The sequence below is a fragment of the Hyperolius riggenbachi genome, chromosome 1 (genome assembly GCF_040937935.1).
Source record: "Hyperolius riggenbachi isolate aHypRig1 chromosome 1, aHypRig1.pri, whole genome shotgun sequence".
NCBI classification, from domain to species: domain Eukaryota; kingdom Metazoa; phylum Chordata; class Amphibia; order Anura; family Hyperoliidae; genus Hyperolius; species Hyperolius riggenbachi.
In genome coordinates, this window is record NC_090646.1 from 145,910,675 (window position 1) to 145,931,911 (window position 21,237).

At 43.2% G+C, this 21,237-nt stretch overlaps 1 protein-coding gene across 15 annotated transcripts in view; it reads left to right on the top strand.

Moving 5' to 3' along the window:
• The window catches only part of SORBS2 (sorbin and SH3 domain containing 2), a 403,972-nt gene extending 385,539 nt beyond the window's left edge, over window positions 1–18,433 (top strand). For 14 of the 15 annotated variants that reach the window (XM_068278672.1, XM_068278679.1, XM_068278685.1 and 11 more), the window contains 3 exons: window positions 12,908–12,951; window positions 14,761–14,867; window positions 16,698–18,433. In XM_068278672.1, the coding sequence (XP_068134773.1) occupies window positions 12,908–12,951; window positions 14,761–14,867; window positions 16,698–16,759 (213 nt within the window). In that variant the 3' untranslated portion in view covers window positions 16,760–18,433. Of the gene's footprint in view, window positions 1–6,727; window positions 6,836–12,907; window positions 12,952–14,760; window positions 14,868–16,697 lie in introns of all 15 variants that reach the window. The other variant, XM_068278687.1, reaches the window with a different exon arrangement.
• Window positions 18,434–21,237: the final 2,804 nt, after the last annotated feature.

The window sequence follows — 21,237 nt, forward strand, 5'->3', positions numbered from 1 at the left end:
GTAATGTTAGTTATGTTCTTAACAACAACCGATAATAAAACAACTACATTAGACTAAAGATAATGGAGCAGACCAGCACCACGTTTATGGATGCTTCATTTCAATGGCATTTGAATACATTGTTCAAGTTGGTTTCTACAATAAACTAACGCAACAAACCAATGAGCTGGAATTTGAAGCACTTGCCCTGTTACTGATACTTGAGGTCTAGTTATAGACTACATTATCTAAATCATTTATCTTGTCATCCACCTTAAATACCCAGATGACCAATCCACTGGATGTTCCTTGTTCACAAATACACTGATCCAGTATACACTAATACACACATGATCTGTATTACATTGTATTCTTTTACATCTATCAATCCTACAGCTGGGATGGTTTATCTCAGCTATGCTTATTAGGAAGATCCAATATACACTACCAGGCCCGAATTTACATCACAGGAGCCTATAGGCACAGATAGGCACGTGCAAAGGGGGGTGCTCTGGGTGCCCAAACACTCACCTTTTAAAATGACCATAAAAAGGCCCCTTTGGCTGCCCCCCCCCCCCCCGATTGTGATAAGCCACGCCCACCACCTGCAGGAAGCCACATCCACCACCTGTGGGAAGCTCCTTCCCATACAGGATTCCTAGTGTAACCATCCCTGCAGCTGTGTGGGAGCAGGTAAGATGGTGTCTCCCTGACAGAAATGTCCTCTCCCTCCCCAGCATTCACAGTGACCTCTCCCTTAACCCCTGAACCTACAGTGACTCCATCCACCTAGGACCCATACTGACCTCTCCCTCCCCAGCATTAGCACTGCAGTGATCCTGCCTTCCCAGCACCCACAGTGACCTCTCCCTCCCCCAATGGCACCCTTCTTGTCCCCAGCAACACCCATTGTGACCTCCCTTGGCACCTAAACTGACCTCTCTCTCCCCCAGCACCCTCAGTGGCCTCTCCCTCCCCCAGCACCCCCAATTACTTCCCCTTCCTGCAGCACCCACACTGATTTCTACTGACCTCTACTTCTCCCAACATCCACCCACACCAATTTCCCCCATAGTTGGCACCCAGTAATCACACTCACATTACACCAAGTGCCTGCACCCAGGCCTGACATTGCACCCAGTACTCACACCTGCATACAGCCTCAACATGGTACCCACTATCTGCACCCATGTAACCAGTAACCACACCCAAAATACCGGCATTTAAAACCCACGTGGCACCTAATGCCCACCCATAGCCAGCACCCAGTACAGGCATGGCACCAAGTATTCGCACCCATGTCACACCCAGTACCTGCACCCAGCACCCACATGACATCCAGTACTTGCACCCAGATCTTACATGGCACTACGTACATGCAATCAGCACCTGCCTGACACCCGATACCCACCCATAGCCAGAACCCACATGACGCTCTATACCTGCACCCAGATCCCACATGGTACTCAGCATCTGCATTCAGCACTCACATGATACAACCAATACCCCCCTGGCCAGAAATGAGGAACGGGGGAAAGTGCAGCTACCTGTGACAGGTCCGACTGACTCCACACCATTGACTGCAGCCAGCACTTCTGTGACTGAATGTGTGACATGCAGAGGGGATCAGGGGTATGGTTTGGGACAGTTGGAGGAGAGCCGGGGGGGGGGGGTAAAGGTCACATGTCACTGCATGGCAAGGGGGGGGGGGAAGGTACCCCACCTCTTGTAGGTACTACTGTGCATTTCAGGGGGGGGTCCCCTTTTTTAAATTTGAGCACCCCCCTTTTAAGGACCCTCTGCACAGGCCTTGGCACAGATGTCCTGGCACCTTAGACTTCACCATCCATGAACCTACAAACACCTGCCGAACCACACCGCAAGTGTGCTGGCTGTCCCAGCTGTCACTTCTCTACAGGTGTCCCTTAGTATTAGATAGCCAGAGGTATCCTCCGTATTGAGTAGTTGAGGTGCTCCTGACTTGAAGGGAGATCTCATCAGTGGAATGCCGAAAGCTGGGTGAGTAACCTCTCATTTACTCTCTTCTCAGAACTCTGCATAGAGCAGGAAAGGGGGAGGCACTTAGGGAGGGGAGTGAGACGCCTTTCCATCATTAGGCGTCTGTATGGTAAATTCGGCAATGTACACTACAAATATATTGTACTAACTAGAGTATACTCTCTGCAAGAGTCATTAAACATTTTAATGAAAACATATATCAATTAATCCCTATAAGCTTTTACATGAAGACAAATTAAGGACTTACACATTTAAAGGGAACCTAAAGCAAGAGGGATATGGAGGCTATATTTCCTTTTAACCACTTGCCGACCGCGCACTCATAGCGCGCGTCGGCAAAGTGGTAGCTGCAGGACCAGCGACGCATATCTGCGTCGCCGGCTGCAGGCTAATTAATCAGGAAACAGCCGCTTGCGCGAGCGGCTGCTTCCTGTCAATTCACGGCGGGGGGCTCCATGAATAGCCTGCGGGCCGCCGATCGCGGCTCGCAGGCTAAATGTAAACACAAGCGGAAATAATCCGCTTTGTTTACATTTGTACAACGCTGCTAACAGTAGCAGCATTGTACTAGATCAGCGATCCCCGGCCGCTGTCCCCGGCCAATCAGCGGCCGGGGATCGCTGTCACATGACAGGCAGGAGCCTGTTAGAGGCTGCACAGGACAGATCCGTTCCTGTGCAGCCTCCGATCTCCGGGGAAGGGAGGGAGGAGAGGGAGAGGGGGAATCCTGTGGTGGAGGGGGCTTTGAGGTGCCCCCCCCCGCCAGCGACACGCAGGCAGGAGCGATCAGACCCCCCAGCACATCATCCCCCTAGTGGGGAAAAAAGGGGGGCGATCTGGTCGCTCTGCCTAATGTTTGATCTGTGCTGGGGGCTGTAGAGCCCACCCAGCACAGATCTCTGTAATCAGCGCTGGTCCTTAAGGGGGGGTAAAGGCTGGGTCCTCAAGTGGTTAAACAAAACCAGTTTACTGGCAGTCCTGCTGAAGTGTTGGAATAACACACCTGAAACAAGCATGCAGCTAATCTTTTCAGATTTGTGTCAGAAACATCTGATCTGCATGCCTGTTCAGGGTCTATGGCTAAAAGTATTAAAGTGGCCAGTTATCTATCGATGAGAGAGATTTATTGACAGCCTATATACCGCAGGGCAATAACCGATCGATTTCAGCATGAAATCTCTTGGGAGTCGGCCTTGTGATGTCACCTCACTGCTCCCGGCAATGTCCCCCAAATCTTTATGTGCTCCGTAGTGTTTGTGCATTTATACTTTACCGTCACACTGTCACCTGAGTGTCCACTGCACTTCCGCACTGGCACCTTATATGGTTGTTGGGGTTAAAGCACTGGGGGCGTGTGTGTGGGACATCAGACACGTGGCCCACGTGCTGTATGCCAGTAGTCACAGGGAACCCGAATACAAGATTCGGCGGACACAGCGGCAGACACGTGATAGGTAAAAAATGCATGGGTACTGGGGTCACATAAAATATTTGGGTGGGACAGCAGTCAGGGGTTCCTTCTTGTTCGTCAATCAGGATTAGCATTACCGCCGTGCACCTGATCAACCACGTCAGCTTGAGATTTCCCAGCCTGTCTGATCAATACAGTCGACCAATTTCAGCCCCAAATCAGTCTAAACGTCAATCGGGCATGCTTGTGGCGACACTGAACGTCATCAGATTTGATAATTATCGAATTGGATGATCGATCGGCCTAGTTGCCAGATGTATGGCCACCTTTAGAAGCAGAGGATCAGCAGGACTGCTGGTATTGTTTAAAATGAAATAAATGTGGCAGTCTCCAATACATTACATTCTGTTTTAGGAAGTCAGTGGTGTAATTTACTCTATTTTACATATAGATCTATAGAAGTACTAAAATAAATGTGGTTCTGGTTCTCGGTGACATAACGGCATGCCCTGCATTGGATCTTTTGATAGGATTTCTGAAAGGCAGAGGATAAATGTTTCGCCTGGGGAAGGGGCCTCTCCCACATATAAATGTACCAGATCTAGTTCACTATGTCCTGTGAGTCATTCTAAATGTCAGAGCATTTGGCTGCTTCACAAAATAACACTGTGCTTTATGGGTATCAGTGCTGGAAGCATGCTGTCCCTCAGCTGGTATTCTCCACCTCAGTAATAACAACTGACACGCTCTGTTTATCTAAAGGAACAACACTGAATGCTCCTGGAATTTTACAAAGGCCCTTAACCCCCTGCAGTACAGATAATTAACAGGTTATGCCATCATATGGCAGGACACCTACCATGTCCACGAAAGCATTCATTACCTGCATTATCATTACAACCTCTCAATGCTCAGGGCAGCGAGTATACAAGAACAGGGATTTTCCTGCCTAAAGTAAACATACAGTTCATGTGAAGCATGATGGGAAAGGTAGAGTCTCCTGATATGTGGCATCGCTAAGCAGTGTGCTGTTTGGTGCATATGTCAGTGAAGCGCAGATATGGCCGTTTCAAGCAAATACAAAATAGTAAATGAAGATTTATTTGGCTACTAATTTTAGAGCACCTGTCACTGGCACAGGGGCAAAACTAAACTTAAAGAGAATCTGTACTCTAAAATTCTTACAACAAAAAGCATACCATTCTATTCATTATGTTCTCCTGGGCCCCTCTGTGCTTTTTCTGCCACTCTCTGCTGCAATCCTGGCTGGTAATTGCCAGTTTTAGGCAGTGTTTACAAACAAACTAACCAGCTTGTGATAGGCTCACATAAGCAGAGTGAGTGAGTCATACAGAGCCTGCAGGGGGCCTGCAGAGGGTGTGTATAGCTTCTATCCAATCACAAGGAGCCCTGCACATTCCAGTCTCAGCCCCACAGAGCCGACAGAGGAGAGGCTCCCTATGCTACATGATTTCAGTCATTTGGCACTGTATTGGCCTGAGGAAGCGGGCTCAGACCCGCGAAACGCGTTGCCTGTGCTCGAATAAAAATCTTTTGTAAGTTTACAGAGATTTCGTCATTGAGGTAAGATACCTCATTTTTCTTTTTCGTTTTTAAACTGGTTTTAAAAGCTTTTATTCAAATCAGGCCGCCTCTTTCCCTTATTGTGCATCTTTCACCACTTAAGCTGCATTCCTACTGCCATCCTCCCTGGGACGTGTGCTCCGTTGTGGTATGAGAAGAAAAGCATCAGGTCATGTATATAAAGACAAAAGCATGTGCACCTTCCGTCCATTGCTATGTCGTGTTTATTGGCAGTGGATCTCATCCAAAACAAGGAATACTTCACATCATGGTCAACATCATATACTGGCCTGTGTGGCAGCCGTGGTGGAGGAGGTGGGTGGCGGGTAGTAACGTGGGACAAGCGACGGCTGTTTCATGTCAAACTGACACTTGGTTACGCTACGTTCCACCTGAAAAGAGCGAGCCGGCAGTATCTGGTTTAAGACGAGAACAACTCCTGCCTCTTCCGGCAATGCCGCTCGCTCTATGATTGGAGCAGAAGGGCTGGCTGGGAGGAAGTGATGTTGTTCGCCTGTCACCAAATACATGCGTCCAAACGGACGAATGTGCGTGAACTACATTACCCGAGAGACTCAGCGAAAATTATTACTCAGTCTCAGTCACTGCCATTTATCTGCAAGAGACGTCCCGGTAGGTCAAATAAAGGTGGGAGTGCCATTCTGTCCTATAGCCCAACCAATTGTAATTTAACCCTCAATAGCACGCATGGTGTACAAGGCGAAATGACGTCACATTCCCGGCCCACACCCCGCATATAGATTGGGTCTTTAAAGTGACAGTGTATTATATTCTGGTGTACATTACAAGTGATATATAAAAATTAAAATAGGAAAACTTAGTCAGCCATTAGATAGGACAAAACGCCACTACAGGAAATATTTCCGGTGCACTTGCTTTTGTCTTTATATACATGACTCCAATTAATGCCTATGGGAAATCTGCATCAGGAAAATCGCGTTTAGTGGAAACAATCCCATTGGCATTCATTGGAGTCAGTTTTTCTGCATACAGAATCCGTGTGTAGTGGAAACGTGCCCTAAGCCTATGAAAATCTAAATCAATTTTCAAGTGTGCCACACCCAGGCACATACTAGCCATCAATGGCATCAATGAGCCCACTGCTAATCATTCAGAACTTTCTCACATAGTTGTGGAAGGGAACAAAGGCAGCAGGAAAACTACAGTACTTGTTTGTGGTTGACAGGATCTGTACTACTTTGCTGCTTTTGGTGTACAGATTTAAATCATGTACCCCATTCCCACACTACAGATACTTTTATCACTGTATGTGTGGCTTTTGGAGAGATTCTACATCATTTCCTGATCTCTGTGAAACTGACATTAGGACAGGACATTATCTCCCCAGTGGTGTCAAGCTAGAGTGTATGCCAGATGGGGTACCCTCAGTCTAGTAGAAAGCTTGTTTTGAACTTTTATATGGTACAATGATGGCAAGTTCTTGTTTTTAGTGATGCACTTAAAAATCAAGCTATTCTTGCTTTCTTGATTAACCAATTTGAAGCTATAGCATGCCTTAAACCTCTGTATATAGTCAGTGACAGTACTGTTTCATGCGCTTGTTTATATTGGCTTGTTTTGTTTGGTGTTTTTGCATGAGGCTATCTGGATCACCTGTTGTGTGATTTTGAGTTTTGAAGGATTTTCTTGCATGGGTTTCAGTAAATTATGTGCTAAACTTTTAAACTTATTCCCTTTTTCTGGTTCTTCCAGAGTATTTGTAGAAATGACCCAGTAGTTGTTGGTAAGCCTCCTCGTAGTCCTGTGATGTCTAGAAAAGCCTGCATCTCACCCGTGAAAAGTCCCAAACCCACCCAGAGGGTAGAGTACCTTCATTCCATCTTATTTCTTATTTCCCTCAATTGTCCCCCACAATCCAGATTCGCAGGTAGTTCTATACACAACTATCATGACTCAATGCTCACATACTATACTAGCTTTATACTGGTTAATTGATCTCATTTGTGTGCTGAATGGATCTGAAGGAAGTCATAAATCTGCCTCTCATAGCACAGCATAAATTCATCAAATCACTTTATCTCCGCTTACATACAGCATACACTAGAAACATTATTGGGGTTGATTCACAGACTTTTTATTGGATTATCTCATCTTGCTTATTTTTCACCTACGATAGCTTGGGCTCAGGATCGCTTTAGGCATGAAGTAACGGTAATACTGCCGTGCGCTGTGCGTGTATAGTAATATTACCGATGTTTAATGAATCAACCCCAATGAGAGATAAATCATGAGATAAGTCAGATAAAGAGATAAATCATGAGATAAGTCAGATAAAGAGATAGATCATGAGGTAAGTCAGATAAAGAGAGAAATCATGAGGTAAGTCAGATAGAGAAATCATGAGGTAACTCCGATAGAGAGAAATCATGCGGTAAGTCAGATAAAGAGAGGTGAATCGTGAGGTAAGTCAGATAAAGAGAGGTAAATCATGAGGTAAGTCAGATAAAGAGAGGTAAATCATGAGGTAAGTCAGATAAAGAGAGGTAACTCATGAGGTAAGTCAGATAAAGAGAGGTAAATCATGAGGTAAGTCAAATAAAGAGAGGTAAATCATGAGGTAAGTCAGATAAGGAGAGATAAGTTAGACATATGTTAAGTCTAATAAGGAGAGAAATTGTGAGTTAATCATTGTGAATCAACCTCTATACCGCTCATGTGTTGTTATGTCTGCATGTAATCACGCATGGTCTGGTTCTATGATGTCTGCTCATCTGAAATTTGTCATGTGCATTTTTATTCTGTTTTCATGATGTTTTGGGTCTATGTAAAGAGTTTCCTGTAAGTCAGCTGTTTTTCCGTATCAATGTACTGGTTAGGCTTATAGTTTGTTCTGCTCAATGATTGGAAAGTGGGTATCTGTTTTTCATATCACTTTCCAATTGAAAGTTTTATCCTTTATAAAACTCTTGCACATGTCCTGATATTCCACTGATGAGATGTGTAGCAGATACTATTATTAATATCACAGATCTTGTGAATTGGACTGTGGGCTTGGCTGAATAACACTCTAGTGTTATTAGTAAATATTGTCTGCAACCTAAATTAATGTTCAGCGCTGCGTAATATGTTGGCGCTTTATAAATACAATAAATAATAATAATAGTGAGCTTCCGGCATCTCTAGTGAAGATATCCGGGATGCAGCAATTCTTGCCTGGGTTAAATAAAAAGTATTTCCTATTAAGTGGTTCAGATTTGATACCCTTCAGGCTAGCGATGTGTTCTGTTGCTATGTGGGTGAGCAAAGGGCCAACAAAGCATCACAGTTGTGATGTCAAGTGACGGACGGGGTAAGTGGAGAGAACAATGCTCTCGGTCTTCGCACCGTCTAAGCAGTCTGCCAGATGGAGCAGCATCGTGGTCAGGGCTGCATTACACACGCTGGATTCTTGTCAGAGGCGGTAGTTATTGGCTACCTCAGTTGAGTTTCATCTAGCGTATGTACACAGCTTAAAGGGAACCTGAAGTGAGAGGTATATGGAGGCTGCCATATTTTTTTTTTTTTGAACAATTCTAGTTGCCTGGCAGCCCTGCTGATCTATTTGGCCAGTGTTACGCCCTTCACCAGCGTTCAGCAAAGCACTGCTGCACAGGTAATCCTATGAGATTACTCACACTGCAGCTGTTGTGGTGTGTTTGGAGCATGTTCCCATCGATTGCGTTGTGATTCTCATTCATTGGAAGGAGAATCACAAAAACGCAATCATCAAAAAATCGTGAAACGCAGCAATGCAAAATCACAATCACCTAGCCATTGCAAACATGTTTTGCGAATGTGAATGGGACCTAAGAGTTCCCATTCTCCTGCATGAGTAATCAAGCCCAGATTTATACTTTTAGCTCCATAGGCCAACTTGAGTAATTAGCTACAACAAGTAATTCGATATCAACAATCTTTGTACTGTTCAGAGTCAATTTCTTTTCTTTCTTTTTTTCTCGACAAAAGTGGAATTTTACTTTAACAGAAACGTGTTCATTTCTGTACATAAATATTGTCAGCTTTACCAGTGACTGGCCGTTGCGGACAGGTTAGGAGACACTGATGTAGGTTAAACCAGCGCAGGAACCGTGGCAGCGGACAGGATGGAGATTGTACACAAGCTGAGAACAAGTCTGCATTCCCTGGTGATTGACTTGCCTTTTTTCATCAGATCCATAATGGTGTTCATTATTTTACATGAAGCAAGTCTGTAACGGGGCTGGTGTACATGGGCTTCTGTCCTCTGTGTTTACCTTCAGCTTGGCTTCACTTTGCCATTCATTACTATATGATAGCCTGGAAGCAGAGACCACCTGTTGTCATGCTGTGTGAGGACCATATACTCTCTATTCCGTGTCATTGCTGCTACAGCCTGATCTTGTTCCCATATTAAAAATGTTTCTTCTTCAAACTATTTTGCTGTGCTTTTAGTAGAGGTTAAAGTTAGTTCACCACGTCAACCACTGGTGAATAGGAATGGGTGCTCTGCATCACTACTACTTGTAACCAGTGATGCAATGACCATGGACCTCTGACAGATTAGGGGACCTTATGGCTTTAAGGATCCCATTAACGGTACAATATTTTCCTCAGATGCAATCATTTGACCATAAACCATTGCACAACGATTTTCTCTACATACTGCCTAGAATTTGAGCATACAAATCAGATCAAATGGTCGCATCTCAGGAAAATATATCGTTAATGGGCACCTTTACTCATCTGCAGCCTTGTAGAATTTATAAAAAAAAATACTACCTAACCACATGGTAAAGAGCTGAAGAGCACATATGCCAGGAGCCACCGAAGAGCCGGTTCATCCACAAAGCAATCTTAGACAGTTGCCTAGGGCCTGGAGAGAGTCTAGGGGCCTATTAGATGCTAGCACCCACCAAATCTTACTAAAAAAAGTTATGTGACCTTCAGTGGTGTGCAAAAACTGCTATCTTGCCTAGTGCCTATTTTATCTTAATCAATTTCTGAGACCCTTCGACTCTCATACAGTAGTTCTGCTCTACCGGACTAACCAGGACTCCCCCTTGTCTCATATACAAGCATCTCTGCTAGCTCTTATGTGGGTAAACACAGTCATGGTAAGAGATGAAACAAATGCTCTACACAGACATCAGACATTAGCTTGGATAGCATGGTACACGCTGTATATGTGTATCTGTGTAATGCTGTGTGAAGCATGGTGCTTGGCTTCAGGCTGATTATATGTCATGTAAAGTTATTTCTTGCTCCTACACCTGGGGAAAAGGAGTGCTTATATGTATGTTCTGCCTTGGTATTAGTGATGATCATGTCTAGGAGAACTCGTGGAGAAGCAGGGCATTTGTTTGATCAGCTGGTAGATGTGCAATACTCTGATTGGCTGTGATCACATCCTGCATTAGCAAATAGTCATGGCATATCCATCACCTGACCAAACTGATCACATGCTTCTCCATGAGTTCTCCTAGACATGACCATTACTACTTGGTATCTATACAGAAATACTGCTCGCTCTGTGCGCACATGAATGCTATATATAAATATATATGTATATCCCACGTATATGCTTATAATTGCAGTGAATAATACATTCTAAAATATGTATGTGTTCATGTTTGTTATAACTCACTTATATTATTCTTCTATTTAAAATGCTGTAACTTTTCAGCACTTTGCAATTGAAAAAGTATCAAAAAGTAAGCAAAAAGGTGCCATCAAAACTATTTTGAGTATTTTCTTGCTTGCTAGTGGTTTAAACAGGGCTGTGGAGTCGGTACAAAAATCTTCCGACTCCAACTCCGACTCCTCAGTTTATGAAACCACGACTCTGTCTCCAACCCCGACTCCGGGTACCCAAAATTGCTCTGACTCAGACTCCTCGACTCCGACTCCTTAGTCTGATGCTGGGGATACACGGTACGCTTCTGTACCGTGTATCGACCAACTGATCCGGCCAGCTGGCAATATTCAGCTGGCCTGATGAAGCCGCTCGACCCTCGCCCACTCGATCCCCGCTGGCGGACAATGGCAGGGAATCGAGCACTGATAAGGAAGCGCCGGCGGTAATCGATCCGCACGCATGCGGGGATGCGGCTGGGGTCGTTCCGGCGTCGACCCGTGTATTGCAGGCATTATACTTAACAGGGCTGTGGATTTTGTACAAAAATCATCCGAATCCGACTCCTCATTTTATGAAACCACAACTCCAACTCCGACTCCGGGTGCCCAAAATTGCCCCGACTCCTCGACTCCAACTCCGACTCCACAGCCCTGGGTTTGAAAAGCATTTTATTGACCCGTCGAAAAAATATGACCTTGGAGAAAACTCAGAAGAAAAAGTTAAATGCATATAAGTCTCTGACTGCTTTTGTATCCTTTTAGAATTATAATTTATAGTTGCCTTTTAGTGCTTCAAGTTGATGTTACATGTAAGGGCAATAGTAGTCCACAATATTCAAGTTTATTAAAGCTGGTATTGGACAGGGCAGTAAACAAGCCATCACATAGCCTGGAACACTGTTATCTTTTAGTATCTGCAAACATTGTGCATAGCAATACATCATTTCTGTATCTGCTACAATGTACAGTGTATGATAACCCTATGGTGTCCTATTCATAAAGCAGTGTCTCTCTGCTAAGATATCACATCTTTGTTTGCTTATTTAAAACGAAGATGACCCTTTACAGTTCCTCGTATTTATAAAAGGATGCTTTTTTGTTTTATTGCAGTGGGGATTAGTGCTTTGATAACTATTTACCCTATCCTAATTACTCCAAAGCACCATCACTCTATAAGTTGTGGAAACATTTGTGTAAACACACAGCAGTTTTCATGGTCTTTTTTCTATATTGGTGCATTTCCTGTGCTTGTGGTAACAACCGCTACGCTAACTACCCCCAATCTACTGCAAATAAACACATTTTGTTTTGGGGTAAAATGCATTCTGCAGTGCATTTGAAAGCTGTGAACACAACACTGCATTGCACAGTACAAATGTATAATGGCTAATAATAGCAAATTACATATATATTTATTTACAGTATATGTATGTATGTATATATATATGTATATATATATATATATATTTATTTACAGTATATGTATGTATGTATATATATATATATATATATATATATATATATATATATATATATATATATATATACATATATCTCCAATCCACACCCCCGCAATGGAATAATATCTCCAATCCACACCCCCGCAATGGAATAGAACACGTCGCTAGCCTGCAGGCTAGGGATGCGTTTGCAGCCTCGGCCCTGCAATATCACCCAAGGGATTAATTGCCAAGGCTTTAGTCTTTACCAAAACTGGAAATCAACAGGTGGCATACTGCGGGACCTGCAAATGGTGACCCCTTATAATAGTGGCAAATTGCCAAACATTGAAGTTGATCTCCACTGTTAAAAATATAGTCTTCAGATAATAAAAATATAATCTCCAGAATAGTGCTGATATTTATGCAGAAATAATGACCTATTTCCACCACTCTGCAGATTGCCACCTTTTAGAAATAGACCCCTATATGTGATCGGAGAACTCAGATCTGCATTGCTATAATTTACAGATTAGTAAGTAGATACAGCTTTGCATGTTTCTCCATGATGCAGTCTTACAAGATAAATCACTCTCTTATATAATGGATTAGTGCTTTATTGGTGGTAAATGATGCCAGAGCTACAGTGGTGGACTGACGACCGACTGTTACCTTCTAAACCAGCTTGTTTATTGGACAGAACAGAAGCTCTTGTTATCACCTGCTGCTTGCTTATGTGTAACATGGTGCAGTGATTCATGCTGAATGATTAACCTGTGCTTCATGGTCATTTCCCATCACATTTACCAGAGTACTAACCAATAGTTTTCCTTTCCAACAGCGGGCTACATTCTCTCATGAGAACATCCAGACTATGGGGGAACCGTAAGTTTTCATTTTTAATTACTTAGTACTTTTGAACTGAGTGTTGAACGTTAAAAATGATATTCCTCAATGAACACCCCCTGGCCAGTACTGGTCTCTTAAATGTAATTAAAAAAAAACAACCACAAACACCTGTACGTCCCATGAAGGCTGCTGGCATGTCTGCTGTTCTAGTAGATTGCTGCCTCGCATAGCACTGACCCAAAGGTGTAACTAGAGGGGAGCGGTCCCTGAGACCGCAGGGGGGCATAGAGCTGTAAGGGGGGCACAACTACTAGTTCAAACCCTCTGGTCCATCCTTCAGATCAGGTGTTTTTGTGGCTACACTTATTATGGGTGTAAAAATCATGATGGGCACACTTGTTTTATGACCCTTGTGAGATGGGCCCCCAGGCTGTAAGAGTCACTGGGGGTTGGCAAGTGAAAGAGTGTGAACATTGGGGGGGGGGCATCAAAGTTTGTTGGGGGGGGGGGGGTGATTTATAGTTCTACCCCTGCACTAACCCTTAGGACATGAAATGCCTGTAATCCATCCCCTCCCCCAACCCAAATGTGAGATTCATAGTTTGTTGTCTCCAATATGACTTTTTTGTGGGTTAGTGTTCTTAACAGTACGAAGGTTTACCAATGTTAGTGTATGGGATGGTTGATGTCCAGGGTAGTTAGTGCAAGTTCTAAGCTTATCGCACACAAGCATACCTCCCAACTTTTTGAGATGAGAAACCGGGACACGTAAGCCACGCCCCTTCCACGCCCCGTCACACTCCTAGTCACGCATACCATAAAGATTTCATAAGCCAAAAAATAATTTTATACGGCAGCCGCGCAATGCGAAATGCTGGGCGCGTAATTCCTGCCTCTGGATGGGACCCCCAGGCCATTGCCCCCTTCGGATTTGCTACCAGAGTGTGCGCAGCGTAGCGGGCAGTTATCTCTTACCCCCCTCCCCCCCATTAACGTGTATCGCACCGGCTATACTCTCGGCTTCCTACTTCCTGTGATCTCACAGGAAGTAGGAAGCAGAAAGCAGAAAGGAGGCGGCGCGATACACGTTAATGGGGGTAAGAGAAAACTGCCCGCTCCCAGTAGCTGGGATTCTTTAGCCGTAGGGCTGGGGTCACACTGTCTATTGTGATTGGTTACTAGCCAACTGACCGGTGTGTCAAAGCCAGATGAAAAATAATTGTGACGCAAACAAGTTATGCCCTTGCACATATGTCTAAAGGTGATCATTAATGATATGATTCTTAAACTTTCTGCTGACTTTGCTGCAGGCGTCATTGACGTGACAGGAGAAATCCCATGATGGTTACCGCTATTGCTTGCGTGTTCCAGCCGTCCGGCCTGGTTCCCTTCCTCTCTCGTAGAGGCCTGGCTTCCAAACCAGTTAAAGCAGCCGGTGAACTAGTCGGTCCAGTGGTTTTGCCGTTTTCATGGTTCCATGGGGGTGGTTACTGTCCCATTTAGAGAGCTATAAGAACAAGTGATTCTGCATACCCCTCTACTGTTAATTTACTACATTCCTTTTCCAGCACTTCGACTCAAGTAATGATCCTTTAAACGATCGATACTCTGATTCGGTCATTATATCGATTAATGGGATCAATCTGAAAAATGTATCCATTCGATCGATATTACATCCAAAGAATCGTATTGTTAATGGCCACCTTAAGTTTCATCCTTGAGTTCAGCTGTAGTTTTCACAAATAGCAAAACTTGTACCAGGGCCAGTTTATGTGCACCCAGTAAGGTTCTGCAGCCATATGTAAATCCATAATGTGACGACATGTTGTATGTACCTCCTGGCAGATACCAGTCTCTCTATAACTACACTCCCCGGAATGAGGATGAGTTGGAGCTGAGGGAAGGGGATGTCATAGATGTGATGGAGAAGTGTGATGATGGATGGTTTGTGGGTAAGCACCCCTCTTCTTATGCAAACTACTAATACAAGAGCTTTTCAATTTGCATTAAAAGGGAACCTAAACTGAGAAGGGTGTGGATTTTTCCTTTTAAATAATACCAGTTGCCTGGCTCTCGTGCTGATTCTGTGTGTCTAATACTTTTAGCCACAGCCCCTCAACAAGCATGCAGATCAGGTGCTCTGACTGAAATCAGACTGGATTAGCTGCATGCTTGTTTCAGGTGTGAGATCCAGATACTACTGCAGCAAATTGGTCAGCAGGAGAGTCAGGCAAATGGTATTGATTAAAAGGAAACATTTATGTTCCTCTCAGTTAAGGTTCCCTTTAAAGTAGACCAGCTATTAGTGACAAGGGGGTTAAAACAAGCTGGCATTATGCTGTAGCTCCTGTTTTTACACAAATTAAGCACCAATTTTAGGGCATGACTCTTGTGGCTAAGTAGCATGCTAGAAGAACTGAAGAAAATATTTAATTTAGTCTACAAATAAATGTCTACTTAAGAATTTGATTACATATTTATGATACACAAGTACGGAAATCCTAGTAACAAGTCATTGCTAACACTGGAGGTTTCTGTAACTCTGACATCACACAGTTCCATTCTGCGTTTACTTTGTATATATCAGTTGTGCTGTGGTGGAATATCAGCCTTGCATCTTGTGTGGATAGCCTCACACAGGTGGGAAAACCGCCTGTATGGATATCTGCAAAACACTGAAAAAATGAATAGAAAATATAAATGGAATTCCAATGCATATTTCCACTTCACTGCAGCTAATTGATAAGATTGGGGCCTGCAGGACACATTATCAGATATTGTCCGGTAATTAAGCAATTACTGAGAATACAAAGTAGAGAAAGTTCTCCACTCCAATCCCGCATACAGCAGAAGCTTTTCTGCATTGTTTCCACAGCTTAGTATTATTAGCTGAATAAAGTCTGATCTGTTTAATTACAGCCTTATCAATGCGCTTATGAGTGAAGTAGAGGAATGACTATTAACCAGTAGCTTCAACGCCATTGACATATTCTGTTGCCTATTAGTTTTATGCTGTGTTTAATACTTCAGACCGTGGATGAAATTTGAGTTACATCCCACTTTACACAGTGGAAATCTTTACATGACATGCAGCATAGCATTTAAAAAAAAAAAAAGAAGACGACAGCCGTGTAGGACATCCGAAAGCAGGGCCTTTGCAAACTTATCGGGCAAGTGACGTGCTGGACTGCATAACTGGCAACACACGTGCTCCTTTTACTTGCTCCTTTCAAAGGGCCTTGTGCTACTGCTAATGCAGCTGGGCATGACTCTTGATGAGCAGAATATAGCAGTTCATGCACAATGCTGCCTCAGGTGGGTAGAATGCACTACATCTTGTGCAACAGTCATGGTTATACTAAGCACAGGGACCCCAAACTGCAATTGTTTGGCTTTATAGATCACTCAGAAGTGTTGATGGGGTTTGAGAGGAGTTTTTGGCCATCAAGTCACAACACAGGCCTTATCGCCAATGAGGATACCATACTGGGGTGACCATAAAGAGATCAAATGAAATGCAGACACTTGTCATAATCCGATCCCAATGTTCAGACATTTGTTCTCTTCACCAGCACGATAAAAGATCACTCTTCTAACAAGGTTGGGGGTTCATGTTCACTCAGATGTCAGTTTTTGAAAGAACCTCTTTAATTCAGGCAATCTCCATTGACCTATTGCAGAGCAGTCATAAAAGACAGCTTGACCAGCATCATTCTAGTGATATGTGTGAATATTTCGGGATTTGTCACTATAGTACCCTTTTTTTTTTAAAATCTTTCCAGGCACTTCAAGGAGAACAAAGTTCTTTGGGACTTTCCCTGGAAACTATGTGAAGAGGCTGTGATGGAGTTCGGCCTGGTGCCTCACGTGACACAACCATGTGACTCGGCTAGGAAGCACGCTTCTCTCTCCTGCCCAGAGCCAGTTCATATGTAATCCTCGCTGCCGCCCGCCAATGTTTTCTAGCAGTATTAGAGCCTTTCTGGCCCTGTTCTCACACCACAGATAATATTCTTGCACAGATCATCACTCTTCACCAGATTGTTATAATCATGGCACACACTGGCTGTTTATGTGTGTTTTGTGAAGATGACTCACTTAATTAGAAATGCAGTGCAAGACAATCCAGCTACAAGAGGTGTTCACACATTGGTGTGTTTGGTTACATGAAGATGTGAAAGAAGCTAAAATGTATTGTAATTCTATATTATAGCTACCACAGTGTATAGTGGGAGTGATCACTGGTAGCGTGGTCAGCACTCTCTGTTATATAATGATGGAATTTCCTGTGCCAGTGAAATCATCCCAGCAGAAATTGTATGAATGCTGTTATTTAAAAGGAACTCTAGAAAGCTACTATGTCAGGATCTGGAAGGTTAGTGCAGAGTGGTCAGTTACACTTAACTTTAATGGATGCAACACAGGGAACCTGAACGTACTATTTGTCAAACCAACAAAGTTGATTTAGGTAATGCCTTTACCTGTACATAGATTTCTTGCAAGCTTTCAAAACTTTGTTTCCTTTTGACATGACACAGAACTGGATTGTCATAACCATTAGATGATTTTGATTCAGTTCTGAATTGTTCATGAAGAAAAAGCTTAGTCATTAAAGCAAAGCTGTAGTGACAAAAAAAAGTCACATACTCCTCTATGGAGAGGGAAATCTCTGGATTTTATAGAGCCTTCCCTTTCCTCTTAGGGTGTCATGGCGTCAATGATGTCCCCTGTTTGAACCTGCAACCTCTGGGAGCCCTCTGAAGCACTAGCGTCCCTGAGTTCTTCCAAACGTGTGGCAGGATGCGTAGTACAGAACCACCCATCTTTGGAAGTACTCGTGAACACAAGTGCTTCTGAGAATTCCCAGAGGTGTATTCGACATGTTGGTTGAATATGTGCACCAGGTGTTGGCAGTGTTGGAACGAGGACACTGCAAGAGGACCGGGGAGGCTTTTTAGGATCCAGAGCTTTCCCTCTCCATAGGTGAGTATGTAAATTTGTTTTCTTGGTTTAAATTTAAAGGTGTTGCCTAAATCAACATTGTTGGATTGAGAAATCCTATATCTTAAGGGCTTCACCATGACTAACACCAGAGCACACCTCACTGGCTAGAACCTCTACAATGACACAAATGGAACTTTGTGTGGAGACTAGCATGTAGGAAGCTAATGTTTCTTCAAGAAACAGAGGGCCTATTTATACATGAGAATTACAGCTGTGAAAGGTGTTATTAATGCTTTGTAGGTAGGACCCGTAATTGTGTCAGGACTGGAAGGTGGAAGTGTGCAGATGAACTTCACTGTAGACATTCCTTGGTTGTAGCCAGAGAGGCAAATGTGACTGATAACTTGACCCTGACCTTCACCAGATCCATAGAACTAATCTTACCAGAAGTGTTTTCCAGTAGTTCTTTGGAGTAAAACTACTTTCTTCCATGAATGAAGGGCCAACAACCATTGTTGATCAATATGGTTTGATTACGAAAAATCTTTCCCAAAATAAAATGACCTGGAACGTATTTTGTGTATATGGCAGTTTAATTGTGTACTCAGATTGAGAGGGGAATTCATGAAAGCGTACAGGTTTCTGCTATGTACTGTACAGAAGATGATGTAATGATGGCAACCAATGACTTTCAGTTACTTGTGTTTGCTTTACAAATGAAAGCAAACAACTTATTGGTTGCTGTGGAAAATATGCATGGGTTTTTCGATGGAATTGGGAGCATGAAGATAATGGCAATAACGATGGACACTGGTGTCGTTCATTGTACCAAAGAACACAGTAACAATAATAGTTCTCAGAGAAACAAAACATTTGGCATTACACTTTGTCATCCGTTTTCCTTTTCATAGTTTGTGAACAGTGTGGATGCCTGTCTGATAGTTTCACGTGCCACATCACGCTTGTCTTATGTACCTGTTTATACAGCCAGAATGATGGTAATGGCTTCATTTATGGGTTCTGTCTGGAAAGGGTTTGTCTTGTGTCAAGTAAAAAAATGAATGAAAGGCTAATGAGTTGCCATGGGACACATTTGTACAACCTTCACTCCTCTTCAAGTACCTTGACACCACATTCTCGAACTGATCACACAGGGCTTGGTTTACTAAGATGTCTCCAGCCTGGAGATTGAGTTCATAAGTAATCCTGCAAAACTGGCCTGATTTAGTAAACCTGTTATTCGATGGTATTTGTGGCTCATGTCCCATTCGTGAATGAGCAGTCATGTGATCTCTATCATACTCAAACCTCAAATCACAGTTGATCTCCAGCCAAGGACGCCCCTTAGCAAATAGAGGCCAATGAGTATGAATAACAATAATATGAGGAAGCTACATGAGGTAGATTAGTTAGGATGGTGCAGGTATTCTCCCTGTAAAGGTCTCCAGCAGAAAGTAAATCCTCACAGACGTTTTGTGACCACTACGCCCAAGCTGCAGAGGATGAACAACAAAACATTGTGACTGCTGTTCCATGTAATGTAATAATGTTCTGTAAATATAGCCTCTCAGCGCAACAACCTGCTGTTCTCCCATTCTAAAGTTGTCCATTGACCAATACAGTCTTGATTGATCAATCTTATCAAATCTATGTAGTAGAAGGCTACACTTAGTGAATATATTTTGACCAGATTCTTTAGGTCATCTATCGTTGCATGGATGTGGTAAGATTGTACAATTAAGACTTTATCATTGATGGGCACAGAACATATCTTCAGTGGAGCATGTTGAAATCTCAGTATGTGTGTTTACTAAAGAAGAGGTACAAAGGGGAGTATCACACAATAACCAATCAGATTTATATTCCAGTTCAGGACAGTCAGTCACAGTCTTCCTGAAGTCAACTGATTGGGTCACTGAAGCCAGTGTTTGATTATCTAACTCAAACCTGTTCTGTGAAGGCAAAATAAATCCTAGTAATGTCCACTGAGGTAATAGAAATCCCACCATGGAAATCCCACCGAGCAGGACTCTTAGACCAACAGTGAAAAGCAAGCAGTACATGAAGAGTGCACTTTTCTGGGCAGTCCTGTAGTAATACTGGCAGTGTGAGTTATATAGCCTTTCTGAGAACACCGCAAAGTTACTTTCATGCACAGGGTTCATTCACATTCAGTCTTGAGTACAACATGTTCATGCTGTGTGCTCAGCTCATTACATATTTATGAGAATACATTTAACATTTATATCAGAGTTATTGTGTAAAAGTCTAGGCATTACAATTCACAATTGTTACTACTGGAATTTTTGTCCACTTGTTTGAGAATTGATTGTTTTTTATATGCATTTTATAGTATGAGCACAAACCTGTGTGTCATACTGCAGCTTTGCCATAATGGGACAGCCGGCAACCAGCATGAAGCACAATTTGGGAATGCAGGTTTCCAGATGGAGAAAGTAGCAGCTTTTGTTAGATCCAGCCTCTAGGAAGGAGGTGTGTCACTTTTATGTACGGCCCACAATATTTTCCTTGCCACAGGCCCAAACAGGTCTCTGAGCCATGGTAACCAGTGCATTCACCATGTCATAAGTACCATCTAACATTTTAAAGCCAGATGTCCATTGTCTCCAGTCACTGGTGCAATGGTACCAACACCTACATCTGACTCCTTGACTGGTGTGCTTTGTCCACTGATATCTTAAAGAGGAACTGTAACCAAGGATTGAATTTCATCCCAGTCAGTGGCTGACACCTCATTTCCCATGATAAATCTTTACCTTTTCTCAAATGGATCATCAGGGGGCTTTGTATAGCTGTTATTGTGGTGAAACCACTCCCACGGTGTGATGTCAGCACCTAGGTAGTGACATCACGCTGTGAAAGCCTTGTTGCATTACAGGAAATAACAGCTGTTTCCAACTGCTAAAAAAGCAGCATCTCCTTCCACAAACATCACCTGCCAGCAGTAAAGATGATGCCATGTGATACATTTCAGAATGTAAATCAGGGAGAGGAAAGATTTCACAGAGGGCAAACACTGACTAAATCATTTATAAATAATTATTGTAAAAATTAAGCACTTTTTTTTCATTACGTTCTTTTCACTGCTGTTCCTCTATAAGGTACCCCTGACCTGGTACTTGATCCTTGATACTTTTAAAATGTTTTATAACTGGTGTTGTGTGACTAGCACACAACACCATCCTCCCCGTTCCAGTGCCCCCTGCGGCCCCGTTCAGACAAAAAATATGTACGGGGAGGAAGTGACAGTTCTTCCTCCCCTCTGGTCGTCTATAATTCATGCCCATCCACCTGCCGCAGATGGGAAGAACAACTGTCACTTCCTCCCCACACATAATCGACTTTCTGCCTCAGTCG